The 17,796-nt window shown below is 45.3% G+C and overlaps 2 protein-coding genes across 9 annotated transcripts in view; one reads left to right on the forward strand and one right to left on the reverse strand.

The window, feature by feature from the left end:
• LOC101062564 (potassium voltage-gated channel subfamily KQT member 5-like) overlaps positions 1–3,178 on the forward strand; it is a 59,361-nt gene extending 56,183 nt beyond the window's left edge. For all 3 annotated transcript variants that reach the window (XM_011612562.2, XM_011612565.2, XM_011612563.2), the window contains one exon: positions 20–3,178. In XM_011612562.2, coding sequence (XP_011610864.2) covers positions 20–1,018 — 999 coding nt within the window. In that variant the 3' untranslated portion in view covers positions 1,019–3,178. The remainder of the gene's footprint in view (positions 1–19) is intronic.
• A 328-nt stretch (positions 3,179–3,506) lies between these two features.
• Positions 3,507–17,662, reverse strand: LOC101062783 (ras and Rab interactor 2). 6 transcript variants are annotated; one of them, XM_029850421.1, is made up of 13 exons: positions 17,503–17,661; positions 14,739–14,878; positions 13,599–13,687; positions 13,272–13,470; positions 13,062–13,176; positions 12,070–12,142; positions 11,629–11,720; positions 8,983–10,362; positions 6,437–6,519; positions 6,093–6,318; positions 5,842–5,973; positions 4,739–4,902; positions 3,507–4,178 (listed from the first exon to the last, which is right to left on the reverse strand). In XM_029850421.1, exons 2-13 carry the CDS (start codon positions 14,799–14,801, stop codon positions 4,011–4,013), a joined length of 2,784 nt encoding a protein of 927 aa, XP_029706281.1. In that variant the 5' UTR covers positions 14,802–14,878; positions 17,503–17,661; the 3' UTR covers positions 3,507–4,010. The 6 variants fall into 6 exon arrangements, with proteins under 6 accessions (XP_029706281.1, XP_003972199.2, XP_029706285.1 ...); XM_003972150.3 differs by having other exon boundaries at positions 3,507–4,432; positions 17,503–17,660; XM_029850422.1 differs by having other exon boundaries at positions 4,055–4,178; positions 4,699–4,902; positions 17,503–17,662.
• Positions 17,663–17,796: the final 134 nt, after the last annotated feature.

Here is a 17,796-nt window from a genome sequence, read left to right on the forward strand (position 1 = left end):
GTCCTCATTTCTCTCACAGGTCCAGTCGATTGAGTCAAAGCTGGACTCTTTGCTTGACATTTATCGTCAGCTTTTGCACAAAGGCTCCTCGTCAGCCTTGACGCTCTCCTCGCTGCCGCTCTTTGAGCTGGAACAGACTTCGGACTACCCCTCTTCTGTCTTCAGCAAAGACCTCTCCTGCTCCAGCCAGGTCAGTGGCAGTGGTGCACCCCATCCCGGGGGCTGCGTCTCGCACTCCTCCACCAACTCTCGCCTCTCCCAGGGAGGACTGCGTCTCATCTTGGCACCGTCTAGCGACTCCTCCTCAACACCTCCATCTCATGTGGGATCGTGCTCTTTCAGCCCCTCACCTCTGTCTCATCATAACCACCTCTACACCCAGACTCAGGCTGCCAGCCCTGAAAGTGTGACCGATGAGGCTGTGAGCAGCCCTCTGCCCATCCTCACCCCTAACAGTCTCAGCAGTGGTGGGTGTGGAGGAGTTAAAGATGGAGCGTTCCCTCTTCTTACAAGGTTTCCACCACCTCATTCTCCAAATCAAGCTGGCTCAACCGACTCGCCACAAACCGTTTCCTTAGAAGCTTCTCCCAACGTGGAGGACATGAGTGGAGGCGCGGGGATGGAGGACAGCAACCTTAGCTTTGGGATGGAGGTGAGCAGACTGAGGCAGCAGCTACATGGCAGCAGCAGCAAGGGCAGAACGAACAGTCAGGATGAAGCATCTTGTAAAAGACACATGAGTCTGGAGCTGCAGCCCCTGGTGTCCCCGCCTGTCAATTGCTGCTCTGATAAAAACTTGAAAGAGAAAGGACTGGGCAGGTCCGTGGACGTGCGCCGAGACCTGATGCACGCACCCTTGGAGGCTGTCCAGGATGCTCGGCATAGCCTCTCATCTCCAAGTCCCAGTCCCAGCAGTGACTCCCACAGCTGCAGCCAGGACCCTGGAGGGGGAGAGGGTGGTGGGGGGGTGGGCATGGGTATAGGGTACAGGCAAGACTGGAGGGAGTGGATGGGATGAGGATAATCTCCATCTCATTAGCTGGGAGATTCAGACAGGAGGAGACTTCCGGTTACCGGAGGGTACTGAGACCCGCACCTCCTTATTGAGCTCTTGGAGACAAGAAGCAGATCAGGGTACCAATGGTGCGTCTTCACCCTCCGCTGGCAGCACCCGAATAACAACCCCCCCAGAATACTCTCACCTCAAAGAGATGGGTTTTAGCTTTTATTTTGAGGGGAAGGGGAGATTTCTTATAGCAAGGGGCATTTTTGTGTTTATTTTCATGTGGATCTATTTGATAGGACTAAATACATGGACCATAACATTGAGTTGCTTTGTATTTAAAAGTACGCCTGACAGATCCGACAGTAAAATGGAAGCACAGACCCCCCCCCACCCAGACAGACAGTTTGGATTTATCTAACTGTAGTTTAACGGAAGTGGCAACTTGCATATTCTTGATTTGAAGGACCAGGATTTTCCACATATAGAAAGTTATTTGATGTAAATAGGAAGGAACAAAGAACATTATTATTATTAATTTTTTTTAAAGCATCTCGACGGTCCCCACACACACATGCCCAGTGCACAGGGGGCCCCGCCTCACTCCCGTAACCACAGGCTCGGTGTGAGACAGCGTTTCCAGCCAGTAGCGCTCAGGTCAAAGGAAAACATCTGGGTGTGTGCTAATCGCTACGGCGTTGTCGATAACTCCCTGCCTGTGTTTCTGGTACTTGAACACATTAGCTGGGACAGCTGGTCCGTTCTGTTGTGTTTCCATATCACTCTGCAACAGTAACAGGTTTGTTTAATTATTTAAAAAAAATCACACGTTAATATGTCAACAAGCCCTATACTGTAAACACTGAGGTGCCTACAATAGTAAATCCACGGTTTGCAGAAAGAATGTTGCCATCCTGCTATTCTTTGTTTTTTTAAGAACACTCCCTCATTTTCTATCACCATACACAGATTCCATTTTATTTGTTGCGATACTTCCTCATTTTAATGCACAGTATCGCTCACCAGGTTCAACGTCTCTTATTTGCAGTAAATTCTGCCAATAGAATATTATTTAGATTTTTTTTTTTAATGTTATATGAAGCACAGGTGGTATTGACATGCCTGCATTGCATTATGGGTCACTGTAAGAAACCTGAGTTACTTGAAACAAGCAAGATTGAAGATGAAGCTGAACTATTTACATCATTACACTGTCAACATGTTGTGGTCGTTTGGGAGCTGCAGCGTTTCCCTTCTGTTAGCGTCAAACAAGCGTTCAGTCCAGACAGAAAAGAGGAATTTAGATGAGATAATGTTGCTGTGGCTAATATTAATGGTCGAACTTTGGCAAAACTCAACTGAATTGTAGAGGAGAGAGAGACATTAAACTGGGAGGATCTTGGATACAAACATTAAAATTTGCTCTCGTTCCATTCAAATCATTGACAGTTGGATTTCTAAGCTGCTGACCTGCACAAATATGCATCCAACACCCAAACTATTTGAGTAATTCTACATATAAATATGCCTTTTACCATGTGATCTGGGGTATTGCTTGTCGCTTGTCTGTGGTATTTGCGTACTACACGGGCAGTTGCCTCAGTTAAGAGGCTGGTGGATATAAACTGTCCATAAAGTACCTGAGGCCAGTAAGATGAAGACACTCATAAACCTTTATCAGCCACTTCTCACCAAGACCAAGCTGGGTCTGATACAGGCTGTAGCTCCATCATAACACCAAGGTTTTCTTTGCCACGTCATTAGCACTATTCATGGTTGAAAATCTTTGACAGATAAGAGCTCAGCTCCTATACGAACCCGTACATTTGATATACAAGCAGACAGTTCGGCTGCACTGTTGAAATATTTGCTCTAAAGGTGCCTTGTTTTCTGATACATACGCTATTTCCCACCAGGTCAAAGTTATGTTGAAAAGTGCTTTAGGTTTCGAATCACAAATGGTTCCGCTGCCCTAATTTTGTCTCCTTTCTTTTGATAATCATTTTGCTACTGTCCATACACCAGCCCATCGACACGGTAACATTCTGTGGCATTTAATTTATTTAAATGATGTGCACAAACCTACACTTTAGTAATATTCCCAGACTGTAATGTAATGAAAATCCAAGTGAACTTTGCTTCTTATTCATCAATAAAAGAAAATCTATGAATGTTTTTTGCTTTCAGATTGTCATTCACCAAACTGACGAGAGGATTCAGAGACAATTTAATGGGCTGTTTCGTGTCAATTAAGTGACACTTGGGGTTTAGGGGTTATGGACTTAATTTAATAGAAGGAAATAAATTGTTGAGCAGCCTAATAGTGCAACAGTATTGGACGCCGCGGCAGGTGTTAAAAATCAGGATGTGGTAACACAACCTGGAGTAGCCAAAGTCACAGTAATATAGTGCAAACATTGAGAACCAAGCAGAAAGCAACAGATTTCAGGACAAGGACGTACCAAGGACACATAGATGAGTTGTAATTAATGTAAGTGAGACATGTGTTCAAGGAAACTTTAATGTGTTTCCACAGGCTGAGATTCAAACAGCATCCGATGTTTTACAATAGAACAGGACCTCATAGATCCACATACAGTCAGCTCATTAATGACTCCAGTCAGGAAAAATGAAATGTGAATCCAAATGTCTGACACTTCAGTGATTAAAAAAGGAGTATAAAAAATATTTATACATGGACATTCAAGTTACAACTGGCCAGCAATTGTAGAAAGTTATAATAAATCACACCTACAGCAGTTCATTTACTCATTAAATCAAGCTGGAAGATAAAAATCTTAACTAACAGCTGAAAGCTGTCAGTAGACTATTGAAATTATTTGAGTGCACCCATTAAAACCAAACTGGCTCTAAAACGCAAAACTAAACAACTTTCAGTTTCAACCCATCTTATGTGTAAACGAAACACTTCCTGAAGTCCATCCTAACTCTTCCACCCCCAGTCAAATTACAATTGACCAGATCAGCTAATTTCTTGTTCCCGTTTTCACGTCCTGGAATCTTTCTTCACAGTAAACATCGTAAATCGTTTATAGAATGCCACCAAATGTGTATATTCGGATCGAGTGTAGATGTTTTCTTCCCGTCTACTCAAACTGAGGACACTCCGTTCTGCCCGTCGGCTGGGATGCAGAGGTTGAGGTCGGTGACCTTCCTGTAGAGAAAGTGAAAGGTGTGTGTTCTGGGCCGGCTGTAGAGTTCAGCTTTGATTCGCTGGGGATGTGTGTCAGGAGCGAGCTGCTGCCTCGTCTCCGTCGTAACCAGAAACAGTGCGTACTGCTCGGGCTCTTGGATCTTTAACTTTTGAGCACAGAGCGAGCAAACCTCCTCTGTGGTTGTGTAAGGATTGACGAGCAGGGTTTTGGCTGTGCAGCCCGTGTCAACCTGCAAAGCCACGTGGAGATAATTCTAGAGAGAGATGGAAAGTGCTGTGTTAACAGGTGGTAAATAAAGGGGGGAAGTTGCTGCACTCATGCACTCGCAGAAAAAGCGGAATAAATATGAAGTCAAATCACGTGCAGTTATTAAATGTGCCACCAGGGGGCGTCTATTTCATTTCACAGGCACTTCACATGCATAAGTTAAGAAATCTACCTTGTGTCGGTATTTTTTTGCTTTCATGCATCTCTTCGTGAGGTTTGAATGTGTGTGGACTTGGTTCAGTTCAGACTCACTGCCTGGATGCTCATGGTGGGTTCAGGTCAGGTGTGATACCTGAAAGTCATTCACGGATGGCGCCAAACGCTGGGCGGTGCGTCGCCGGTGCCACTGGTGCAGAGTGTTCCTCGCCTCAGAGCTCAGCACCCTGGCCGCCTGTTCCTCCTGAAAGTTCTTGATGAGAGCCATAGCTCCATACGCGCTGGTCAGATAGTAGCCACCTGTACAAGAACGGAGACGGAGCTGGTCACAACAATGGGTGGGGTCCTCTATTCACAATCACATTCCGGACAGATTGACGCCGGCCTTCAGGGATCTCCTCTGAAGCTGTTGTGTGCCATTGAAACTCATACACTGGAATTTCCTCAGTGCCATTAAGAATGTTCCCTTCCTAGGCCTAGTTTCTCTTCCTGAACACTCACAGTCGGCTCAACAGGGCCGTTACGCAAGAAAGAACGAGCCAATCAAATCTTGAGTCAAATAAAAATCAGTGAAAAGACTTCATAGCATGAACTCCATCCAAATAAAGAAAAGTAGCTGTCAACTCCGTGCAGAATTTTAGGCAGAGAAACTACACTCACAACCACCAGCAGAGGGCGACAATCCAAATCAAGGGATGCTTTTCACACTTGACTCTAATTTGCGCTATTATTGAAAAACACTGATTGCATACATTTTTGTGCACTGTATATTTTAATACCAACTGGAATGCAAGTGTTATTTAACGATGGAGGGCCAACCTGGACCTCGACACACTTCAGCCCTTCCCCTTTAATGATTTTCAGTGGGTGTGTATTACATCAGGCTGGAACAAATACAATATTAATCTCACACCGCCACTATGATCTGTCTGACCTCACAAAGAAAACATTTAACATTATGTAACTCAAAGTAAAGTAGAATATTCCCTAAATCATTGTGATAAGAGCCCCACTGCTTGTTCTGTCTTCTTTTTGATTCAATCTTAACAAAGCGGGAATCAAATGTGGCAATAAGCTCACCTAAAACTTTGAAGGTGGAAAACAACCAAGGCATGTGTTTTTGCACTGCTTTGCTACTTTGGAAACCATTATTTTTTTCTTAAACACTCCCCCCAGTTACAAAATTGACACCATCTGCGTCCCATGATCAAACATTCTGACATCTGAAACAGAACCTACCCTCGCCCTGCAACAAAGATGGGTCCAGCAGCTCCATCATGTACTCAACCTCCGTATCCAGCTGAGGCACGTCACACTGAGCCACCACATACGTCAGCATGGGCAGGAAGTCGTCGGCACCATACATCCTGCCTGGAAGGAAGCAGACGGAGAGGCCGGTGGGTGTGGTGCTCTCGCGGGTCAGATAGGAGCAGCAGAGGTCAAGACCAATGCTGCCATACGTGTTGAGCTAGTTCTGGACATGTCCGCACCTGAGTTATCCTGCATGACCGAGTAAATGAGTTTGCACACGCGCAGCAGCAAGGACACCTTTTTCTCCGGGGAGTACATCTTCCTCATATTTAGAAACTTTTGACGGATTTTATCGATAGAGGCGGCGTCTGGCAGCACTGCTCCGTCCACTCCCAGCTCCTGGGGTCTCTTGGTCTTTGCCAGGGCCAGGTTCTCCTTTAGCTGCTGCCAAGCTCCACTGTTGACCTGCAGATATTTACAGAGTTTATGTCAACCTTGTTTTCTCCAGATCAGTGAAACCAAGAGATCATGAACACTGTGTTTTTCTGTTGTATTGTTTGTTTTTTCTGAATACGCTGCTTACCTGGAAATCATGTAAAATCCCCTGGATTACACTCTTGAGTGGCTTTAGGACACTTTTGTGCATGGCCTTCTCAAGCACCTGGTCTGTACAAGATCACAGAAACACAGGAAAAGACGAGTGATGCTGAGAATTTTCAATTACTAAACCATAGCAACAGATAAAGGGTGAAGCTTTGGACCTACAGCTGAAGCTCCAGGTGAGATCAGATGTCGGTATCATATTACTACAGCTACAGCTACAGCTGTCTGGCAATCACTGCCAGAAGTTATCTACGAACTAGCATTGTTCATTAGAATAATTTCCTCTTTCATACTTATCAGGTTTTACAGAGGCTACTTCATTCAATAAACTCGGGGCCCCTGAAAGACTTTATCTGTATCTCACCCACGCCGACAACACGGAGCTCGCAGCCCACCACAGCTATGCACAGAATGTTATATCTACACAATTGTGCCCTATTGTTTAATGGCAACTCTGACACATGAATAGGCATCTCTTGCCTCCAGTCCAGCCGCGGCTGTGTTATTGCGCAACGAGCAACCGGGAATCCAGTCACACAACTTGCCCAAACAACACTGAACCTGCTCCTGCGGAGGAATTCAAGTGCCTTTACAGTGAGTCAGCATATGTAGGTGTGTTGGATGTGGAGTGATAGCATCTAGATAAATAAGTGACGCTAATTAGACCCGAGCTGGGATGGAGACATTTGTAATCAGAAGTGATCTGAATAACCTGCTCTTAAGAGTCCCTTAATTGCAATAAAAGATAGCAGACTTTTCTACTAAGATATGTTTACTAGGGGAGGAAATCTGAAGCCTACAATTAAGCTAATATGCATGTTGTGGAGTTTGGGAGGAAACTGGAGTTCTCAGAGGCACAAATGGAATCACTATTGCAAACTGAAATATCAGCTCTGCGGCTGCTCTTTAAAAGACTTTCTTCATATCTTCACTCTACTATGAGGATTTCTGAGGCACCATTTGCTGTCCAGAACCAGGGGTTGAAATTCCTCAACAACAATGAACAATGGATTCAATACGAGCACAAAGAAAATCACAGCGCACATTATACAAACACTGCAGTGCAGAATACTTGGACATGGATGGAACTCCTTTGACAGAGCTTTTAGAAGCGTGCCCAGAAATAGTGTATATTTTATCAGGATTTGCATCAACACTGACGACCAGGAGTCTTATTAGTTATCAGAACATTTCAATTTATGCCATTAAATTGACCCTTAGCACGACTGAGAAAAAAGAAAGAGACAAAAAATAACTTGGGGAGCACAGCATGCTGCCCTTTCTGTAACAACACCAGCACAGATTGATGTGGGAGGTGGGAGCTCAGTCTGTTGAGGACTGGGCTGTGGAGCAGAGAGGTCTTGGTTCAAGACCCAGTGTGGATAAAGGATGACCAGCCACAATTGCAAAAGGGTCTTAAGCAATGGTGACTAAGACATGATATACAAGTGGGCTGTGAGCTGAACGTTTGCCTCACCAGGTTGTTTTCTAGAAAATTACAAGGAAGATAATTGGGGCACAACATTTCTGGGGTGGCTGTGGTCTCAGCCTGGGGGGGGGACTGGTGTGCAACTGGGATAGGTGCAAGCACTGAAAATTTTGACTTTGAGGATCACATCAGTAAGTGTGTCTCAAGTGTTTTAGCCAATACTTAAGTCAAAATTCTTCAGCGTTGGGGTCTGTCCCAGCAGCATATGGGGGTGGGTGTTGAGTGAGCTGCTGTAGCAAAGCAGGGCTCCATGTGGTCTGCCACCTTCACCACCAGAGAGCCCAAAGCTTAGATGCTTTGTCTGCACCAGGATTTGAAGATCTCTAAATTTTACCAGCCCACTACTCAACAGACTGAGCTACTACCAGCCCACTACTCAACAGACTGAGCTACTACCAGCCCACTACTCAACAGACTGAGCTACTACCAGCCCACTACTCAACAGACTGAGCTACTACCAGCCCACTACTCAACAGACTGAGCTACTACCAGCCCACTACTCAACAGACTGAGCTACTACCAGCCCACTACTCAACAGACTGAGCTACTACCACCCACCCTCCACCAGGGATGTGCCACAGATACCACTACAGACAGTTATTTTTGTTCAGAAAAAAAAAAATCCACTGAGGTAAGTTGGAATCTATGCTCAGAGCTCACTTGTGTGGGCATGTGGGTTGTGTTTTATTCATCACTCTGCTTATCCAAGTCAAAATTCCTCAGCATTCCCAGCTGCACATGCGTGAGTGCACCTTCTGTTTTGACTACACTGGGTCTTGAACAAAGAACCCTCTGCTTCACAGCCCAGTCCTCAAGAGACTGAGCTACCACTGCCCCACATCTTCCAAATTAGTCTGCGCTGCTGTTGCAGCAGGTCGTGTTCCACCATCCAGGGGCGATCCCTGCCCTCGCCCATGTGCAGCTGGGATAGGATCCAGCACTGAAGAATTTTGACTTGGAGTGATGACTGAAACACAACACACGTGCCCACACTAGTGGGCAGATGCACCATCCCACAATGTGCTCGGTCCACTTACCGATCTGATCCTCAGGTATGAGTGACTCTAAAGGAGGGTCCAGCTCAGAACTTTGGCACAGATACGCCTTCATCTGCGTCATAAACTGCCTGAGAGTCTGCAAAAAGTCCATCCCTGACGTGTGACATCCTCGATTCTCCTGAACAAATCCGATGTAGTCCTGCACCAGTGATCCAAAATAGGAGTTCCTGTCCTGGGAAAGCTCAGTGATCTTTTTGATTATTCGTCTCTCCGGGGTCACGAGAGAGCTGAGCATGCCGCTAACCTTCTGGAAGCGTCCCTTCAGGGCCTTGGGGAGGATTAAAGATCCCCCACCCAGGCTGACACTAATCCTCTTCCTCTGAGATTTGGACGATTGGCGGAGACGCATTTCGAGGTCCGTCTCTAAACCCACCCCATAGTCTTCCTCCTCATCCTCATCATCATTTTCATCGTATTCGCTGCTGTCCTCTGCCTCGTCTTGATGATTAAGGTGTTGGGGTGGGCTGCCGGTGAGGCCGGGGGGGAATGCGGGGGATGGGGAATAATCCAGCGAGTCAGAAGAAGAAGTGGACATGCTCATGTCACTGAGGCGTTGGCGTCCCCTGGCCTGAGGAGCACACAGGTTGTCCCTATTGGTTTCAACATCATCAGCTGGTGGGGGTCTGCGGGAAGGGAGTTTAGCACGGGACAGGGCCTCAGCAATGGTCTCATCTTCCATTGCAATATGACAGCGCTGAGCTTCCAGATCCAGCTTCTTTGGTCTCGGAGGGGGCGGGTAGGAAGGCAGGGGGTCTGGACTATTGGAGGCCTTAGTTGCATCACTGTACCTGGGACCCTTTGGGGGTTGAGGTGCTGGGCGCCTTTTGGAAGACTGGGGAGGCTTTGCTGGCATGGTGGCTGCCGGCATGCTCTTGGGTCTGGTAGTGGCGGCTGTGGGTAAAGGTGGTGGGGGGGCAGGGCGCCGGTGTGGCATTAAGCGGGGGGGAGGGGGGCGGGGAGGAGGAAGCTGCGATTTGCTATTCAGTTTGAGGCTGTCTTCAAGGTCCTCGCCCTCCTGACTGCTACCAGACAGCTCGATTGCCGCTTCCACCCCGTCTTTGGTGCCGCTTTCACTATTACCAGCATATGCAGAGAAGGGGGGCTCACAGTGATGTTGGTGGGGGCAATGATGGGTCTGAATAAAGAGGGGGTTGAGGAAACACAGAGGGCCACTAGAATGTCTCCTCTCCAAATGTAAAACGGGTCCAGTAGTCTTGGAACGTAGAATTGGAGGTGCACTGTCGCTGTGAGCCTGCAGGGGGCCCTGATCCCCCCCGCGGCTTCTTTGGAGACTGAGGGTTTGGCTCAGGGGGCGGCGGGGGCAGTGCCGCTGACTGCACAACGCCGAGTTCCAATATCCTGCAATACAGACAGAAAACCAGTCGGGGTAAATATTGCTGTTTCTAGAAAACTTTACAATCACAAAATCAACCCTGTGACCTTTTTCTTTGACTGTGTTGTAACAATGATGCTGAATCCTGGAAGAAATAAACCTTTAAACTACAAGCCAAAAGTTTGTCAGAGGTTTCAGAGAGAAAAGGTCCTTTGACACACCAGGAACAGAAAACACCAGGAGAGTGGTTACTCATTCAAGTGAACACCGGCAGTAGCCCAAGCTGTGTCTTACCTGCAGTCCCAAAGGTTCCTAAAAATCACGTCTCTCTGCCTGAGTTAGTGTGGCTGCTGGCAGCAGCGCGGCGAGCTCTGCCCCATGTCTCTGTGCCGTGCAACAGCGAGGGAGTTGTTCACATTAAACACAGGGTGGGAGGTGCTAGCAGCTCCACAGCAAACAGTTTTAGTTCCACCCCTCCCTCTTCCTGCTCTCCTTTCCACTCCAACTATGACAGTACAGTGTTTTCCTGTAGCTTCCTTGGTTTTTCAGCTTTGTTTCCTTTCATGAGTTTGTTGTTTTCCATGTATTTGTAATGAAACGTGGCAGCAAACAGTATTTGTGCAAACCCGCTCCTACTATTGCTAATACAGGAACAAAATGTTCTATTAGTAGTGTAACTCCTCTAAATTTGGTTATACAGAAGGTCTGTATGTTCCATCTATGAAGTTAGCTTGTAACACGTGTGCGTGGTTCACATGTACGTGTCCAGATTCCAATACACAGAATATGTATCTTTAAATAGAACATGAGCAGCAGGGAGTTTCCCTCCAGGATTAGTCGACGTTCCTCAGAAAAAACTGAAGCTGGCTCACGCTTCACATTTTTTCAAGCTCTCTACCTTCGCGTCAGAAGGAAGCGGAGCCCCATCCGCTCAGAAATGACACTCAAACATTTAGGTCTGTGTGAAAGCGTGTTCTGTGTGCGTTTAAGTGCATATTTTATGATGGGATTAGCACGCATACGCAAGGCTTTCCACTCAACCCTCCTTTCAACCCAACCCTGAGTTGGAAGAAGATGACTCACATTTTCACAGAAGAGCAGGGAAAAAAAACACAACTTTGCAGAGAAAATGAGTAAATCAGTAAATAAAACAAACAAAACCTAACAGGACATCACAAATGAGCATTAGCCGCGGCCAACACCGAGTTTGGCGGCAATAAATGTCGGTCAAACTAATCAGACTTTGCCAGTTTAACCTTAGTGTGGAACATTAAAAGTGCTGTCAGACCCACCTGCTCCAAGCTGAGCCACTTCCTCCAACTCCTTCTGAGTCTTTGCAGATGCGATGGCCTCTGGTAGCTTAAGCGTGAAAGGCAGGATGTCCCTGAAGTTGCAACACACAGATAATCCACACCATGAGATGGACGGACCGGGATATTTTAATGTAGTATTGGTTTGTGAGTTTAGTCACGAGGGCTCCATTTAACGTTATTGTCCTATCTGTAATCTCTTAGCACGCAGTATATCAATATATATACTGTTTAATAATATAGAATATATTTCTGTCCAGGCTTTGTTATAAAAAATATTTAAAAAGAAAACTCAGCAATAGATACATGAATATCGTCTTCTGTTTTCATGACCATTAAACACAATATATCGGCTCCACCAGCTCATTCAGGCGCCCTTTAACCGGACGTGTACAAAAAGCAGAGGACAAAACAAATATTTACCTGCTTATACAGTAAAAAGCAACCAGGCGAAACAGGTCTGCGAAGCTGAGCTCGGAGCCCATGAGCGAAAAGGCTGCAAATAAATGACATAAACAATCAGAATGTAGCTTCACACAATGCAAAAAAAAAAAAAAAAAAAAAAAGACCTGCGTCAGCTTCACGGTCGTGTTCATTCAGGAGAACATCAAAGAGCAACATGCATGTTGTGTTTTTGAGAACATGCATGTTGTGTTTTTGTGAATTTTGTTGCCATTTTCTTTGAGAAAATCTGATATAAATACACTGATAACTATAAATCTCAAAGCCCCTCAGTCTTTTCATCGGTTCTCTCAGCAGACCGCTGACCAATAATAAAATCCATGAAATGCATGTTTCTATGATCAGGTCTCAAAAATGTGCTACTCTGTGGTGATATTTGACACATCCCACCCAGCAAAGAAGATATGATTAACACAGAAGTACAAAAGGTCAACCAGAAGGCACCTAAGTCACATGTGAAGGCTAAACCTGGCCAGAATCAACGAGAGTCAGCTCTGCACAGGCAAGCGACAGCTGCTGTGTCCTCATACATAACTTGCTGCTCATGCTCCATTCATGACATTCAACTTCACATCCAGCCAGCAATCAAAACAAACTCTTTGGAATTTCAATACCAACATTTTCAGGTTTCACCAACCAAAGTGACACCAGGATGTATTATGAGTTAGATGTATTATAAGTTATCCCTGAGACTGAGGCTATATTACACACATGTTCACGTCTGGTCACATGACCACAATCTCCAGCCACACATTCTCATTTATAAATAGGTTTTGCCATGAACGCAGACAGGAAATGACATCAGGCTGCGTGGCACACGACGTCATGGGGTCTTTGACCAAAGTCCAAGTGTCTTTTGGTTTTACATGTTTCTCTCTCTCTCTCTCTCTCTCTCTCCCTCTCTCTCTCACACACACACACACACACATGCATGATACTGTACATGCACTTACTGTACTGGTTCTCTCTGACAGGGAAGTGACTAATGGCATTTTCCGACTGGACCTTTTCAACACGTACAGACAGAACCTTCTTCTGTACGGCAGCTGCCTTCCTCACCAGAAACACCTGAGAATGAGATCAAAAGTCTGAAATAGCCTATTGTAATAATAATATTGAGCATCAACTGCCATATATATAGATAATTAACTATAATTAATGACCCCTGGTGGCTGGGTTAGCAGTATGCGTGTGGCCTCCTCTGCACTGACTGACAGCAGCAGCCAAACTGGGTGGGTTTGAGAGAGCCGGTCGAACACGCTCATCCTCCTCTTTAATGAGTCGTACCCAGAATCCCTTTCACCCCCGACTCCACTACAGCTGGGCAACTGCTCGTGAACACTGCTCCCCTGACTCTCCAGCCTGGCAGACACGCAGAGTGAAGTGAGTCTGCCCTCTGCTGGTGGTTTCCAGCAGGAGCAGCATTTACACATCAGGAAATCAGGAGTCAAATCATCTGAGCAGAAAACAGTTTAAAATGAAGATGTCACCCCTCCATAAGCTCCTCCTCAGCGGTTGGAGACGTCTGCACCATTTCCTTCTTCATCTCTACAATCTCCACCACAAACGTGTCAATCAGCTGGAAGAAGGCAGAAAAAGAAGCTCAAGATGATCAAGAAGGAGGAAAAAGTAAAAAAGTGCAGCAGTTTTCCTATGTGCTGACCTCATTTCCCATAAGCAGGAAACGGAGTAAAGAAAAGTTTTTTTTTAAATCCTCTATTTTTAGAGACTTTTAACTTCCCTCTTCCCATCAATGAACTGAAGAGCTGAGTGATTCACAAGAATTTAGTGACACCACCACATGAATTGCAGTATGGGTGGACGTAATGGTTCAATATGGACCAAATTTTTGGTAAAGGTACATTCAATTCAGTTCAATTCAACTTTATTTACAAAGAACCTGTTACAATCATAGGTGCTTTACAGAAACCCAGCAAATGGGAAAACTTCACAATTCCACTTTATGGTTTTAATACGTTGCTATGGGAGAAGAAAAATATAAATAAGTATATTATGGCTTTGGCCTCAGAGACTTTTTGTGCATGACCCCTTTAAACTCTGAAACACAGCTTAGCTCTCTTCTATGCTGATGCAAGATGAAAGACAAAATGTCTCAAACATCAGTCGTCCCCTCGTCCACTTTCTAAATGTTCTCTTTAGCATTTTTGGAGGATTATCAAGCATGTTAAATCCTTTCACAACTGCTCCCACTTTCATTTTAAACACGAGCTCCTGTTACCATGTATTTGAATAGGAGCCGTCGGAATGGATGGAAATATTTACACGCAGTTGTGGAATCTCTCTGTGTGCAGTGTAAAAGCTTTAACAATTGGATTTAGCTCACTTAGCTACCAGGTAGCCATGATCCATGATTTTATATTCAAGAAAATACAAATTACAGCCAATATATCCCTGAAAATAATTTGTCTGGAAAAACCACAGCCTGAAAATATTTCCCCTCAACTCCAAACTGCCTGAAACAAGCAGGAAATGAGTTTATTTACTTTCCATAAACTTCCCTTATTTTCACATTTGGATTTATTGTTCTGAGATGAGATCATTGGTTCGCCCTAGTGTTCATATTCCAGCGTATTTGTCGGGTCTGAACCGCTCTGTTGGGCTGTGCTCACCTTAAAGAAGCTCCCACTTCTGTCCAGAGAGCGGAGGTCAGGAGCTGATGTTCTGAAGGCCATTCTGTATTTCTGCACGCTGGCGAGCTCTCAGGACCGCTGTGTGACCATCACCGACAGCGTCGGGAGATGCTGCAGCTCTGTGGGTCAAAAACACACCGAAGGCTTTAACGCAGCCAGAGAAAATTCCTGTTTCAGTTCCAGTGGTTTACAGGGGCTTTAACTGAAGGACTGATGGTCTCTCCCTCTTCTCTTTAGTCCTCGTTTCACTCCTATTCTCTCCTTCCCATCTTCCCCTCCAAGTATTCCATTAAAAGTGCCTGTTTCCTGTGTGTTTGACCAGCGATTTAGATGCCGCTGCCTGCCAGACTCATTATGTGCACCCGCCTGACTGTCTGGAGGGGGTTTTTCGTGTGCACAACTGTTTGAAATCATGTCAGAATGTTAGGAATGGCAAACAGTCCCTTACTTTTTGCATAAGGATTAAAATGACTATTGTTTTTCTTAATTTAAACTCTTTCCTTGTACCTATTTAGATACTTGCCTTCCTCCATCAGTCATCAAATGGCAGCTGCTCTTGCTTATTTGTCCAAACGTGGTTTTAAAGAAGGTTGCTGGATCCCGTTTGAAGATGTTTATCTAACTTACTTTGCTCAATGTCGAATGAAGCTGACATGAATTCATATTTAAATAGACAGGCCCTCTTCACACCGTGGGGGGGCCCTCAGGCATCAGCACATAACTCCCACACATGCTCGTGCATGCATGTGTCTTTAAAACACAAGCTTTGGGTTTGAACTTTTGAAAGCGCAGAAGCAGCACTTTTTGTGCATTTTTGTGTGTGTGCGTGCATGTGTGTGTGTGTGTGTGTGGGGGGGGGGGGGGCTGCAGAGTAGAATCTGGGTCACGGTTTTTAAATGAAGGTAAGAAAAAGGGAGTTTTCCAATATGGAAGGATGAGATCCCTTGAGCCTTCTTACTCTATCATAAAAGATTTCTTTCTTTTACAAATAATTTCTTCCAGTTAAAAACCAATGTGCCAAATAAATAAGTGACAACGGTAGGAGAAAGAATGCTAATGAACCCATTTGCCCTTTCAAATGAGCAGCAGGAGACAGCTGCACCCAGCAAAGTCTCTTCTAAACAACCAGGAAATATTTTAACAGTCAGGATGGGTCAGAGGATCCGGTCATCAGCAGGTCAACTCACACAAATACACAGATAAAAGATGATTACAAAGACCCACACGGCGCCTGCTCCCTATTTCAGACTCATTCCTACATGTGAAAGTTGTGATCAGCGATGTAAAAGACGTACACTGAGCTCCATAAACACATGCAGAATCCCTCTTTTCAGAAGAATCGTCCCAGTATTCGGCCTCACACTCCAGGTTTTGCATGAAAGCGACCCTGCTGATGGATTTCCCCAGTGGAAGCCCTGAACTCGGGTCTTTGTCTAGAAAATAAGTGGCTTTTGGCGATGCTAATCTCTGTGTTCCTGAAGGAGATTAAATGGGGAAACTCGTTGAACAAGGCTGAACAAGAACGATGTGTAGAGCTTCATGGAGATCCGACTGTTTGTCCTGCACATCAGCACGGAAGGGGCCTCTAAACAAATAAATAAACTGTTAAGGGACCATTACTGGTGCTAATTTAGGAATAAAATAAAATAGTTTTCCATAATCCTACCCAGTAGCAACGTCTCCTACTGTAGATGAACCAAATGTTGTCCTGTTGTGATTGATGATGTGTCCAATCAGAGGGAATCAGATCTGATCGCAGCCATCGCAATGAAAAACAAAGGACCGAGTTTCTGTTTCCGCAGTTCTATGACGCCAGTTTTAAAATCGGCCTGCTCCTTAGGCGTATGTGATCATGGGATCATCTAGCGTGACCATCTCCCAGCAGGAAATGCCCAACCTCAGCAGAAGATGTCCAGATATCCAAGACGTCCAGATATCCAAACCCAAAACTTGTGTCAACAGGATCTCTGCAGTAAACACAGCCAGCAGGACCAAGACCTGAAGTCCAGCTGAGTCCAACCTCACCGTCTCTACAGGCACTGAGGAGTCCTCAGAGTCTGGAAAAATCTCTACATGGTTCATGGGCCACTGGACCTTTGTCCACTAGTGCTCAAAAACACTTTTCAAATCGTTTTTATAAGGAAACTCTGCTGGTTAGCAATCAGAACGTGCAATATAATAATAAAAATAACACAATTACTTCACAGAAGCTTCATTAGCTAACATCAATTTCCATCTAACCCTGGTTTTATGCTGTTTTTAACCGTTTTACCCCAAACTCACTGTGTATTGTAATGTACCTAATTGTCAAGCCCAACCCATAATTTAGCAGAAACTGAACTTCCCAACTGGTGCCCTTATGTTTACAATGTTGACTTGTGGTTGCTTCTACCGCAAGCTTGCACAAAAAAAACATGTGGTTATCATATAGACTGCAGGATGCGGGGCTTTAAACATGCTCGGGGGGCTTTCATTTTGTTTGGGGATTAAAAAAAGGTTCAAGGGGTAAAAGAAACACAAGCGACAGTGGTGCAGGGTGGGAAGAAGGGGTCTGTGTTGGTAAAGAAATAAACACCTTGCAGTTTTAAAGTTTTCAGTCAGTCATAAAGTTTAAGAATGTCACTTTTTTAACAGACATGATGGTTCTCAGAATCTGTCCTCTGAACCATCCTGAATGGATTCACTTTCTAATAATCAGCCTGAATATTGTCAAATTCTGCTGTAAACTGAAACTTCAACTCACCTCAGAGAGGATTATTTTCCAGCACCATTAAATCGGGTTGTCCTGCTTCGACCCCGGGTAGAACGTCGCGGTGTTCCAGATGTTCCTCTGGTCGAGGAGCCTCCGTGACCCATTTAATTCTGTCGCTTATATGTTAAGTTGGGGACCACGGTGAGAAATGGGGAGGTGAGAGACGCATGGAGGAGGAGCAGAAGGAGGAGAGGAGGGGAGGAAGGGGAGAGGAGGTTGGCCGTAATATGAAACCTCTGCCAAAAGTCGCCCCAGGAGGGTCTGTGAATGGACATGTGCCCCAAA

This window comes from Takifugu rubripes, chromosome 17 (genome assembly GCF_901000725.2).
Source record: "Takifugu rubripes chromosome 17, fTakRub1.2, whole genome shotgun sequence".
NCBI lineage: Eukaryota > Metazoa > Chordata > Actinopteri > Tetraodontiformes > Tetraodontidae > Takifugu > Takifugu rubripes.

Bases quoted from the DNA above. Each gene is read 5' to 3' on its own strand.
- LOC101062783 (XM_003972150.3), bottom strand. From the start codon at position 14,801: ATGGCCTTCAGAACATCAGCTCCTGACCTCCGCTCTCTGGACAGAAGT. The intron at 13,471-13,598 runs GTGACATCTTCA...CGTGTCTGCCAG, and splicing joins GAGGAGGAGCTTATGGAGGG to GCTGGAGAGTCAGGGGAGCA. The intron at 4,903-5,841 runs GTAGGTTCTGTT...GTTCTTGTACAG, and splicing joins ATCTTTGTTGCAGGGCGAGG to GTGGCTACTATCTGACCAGC.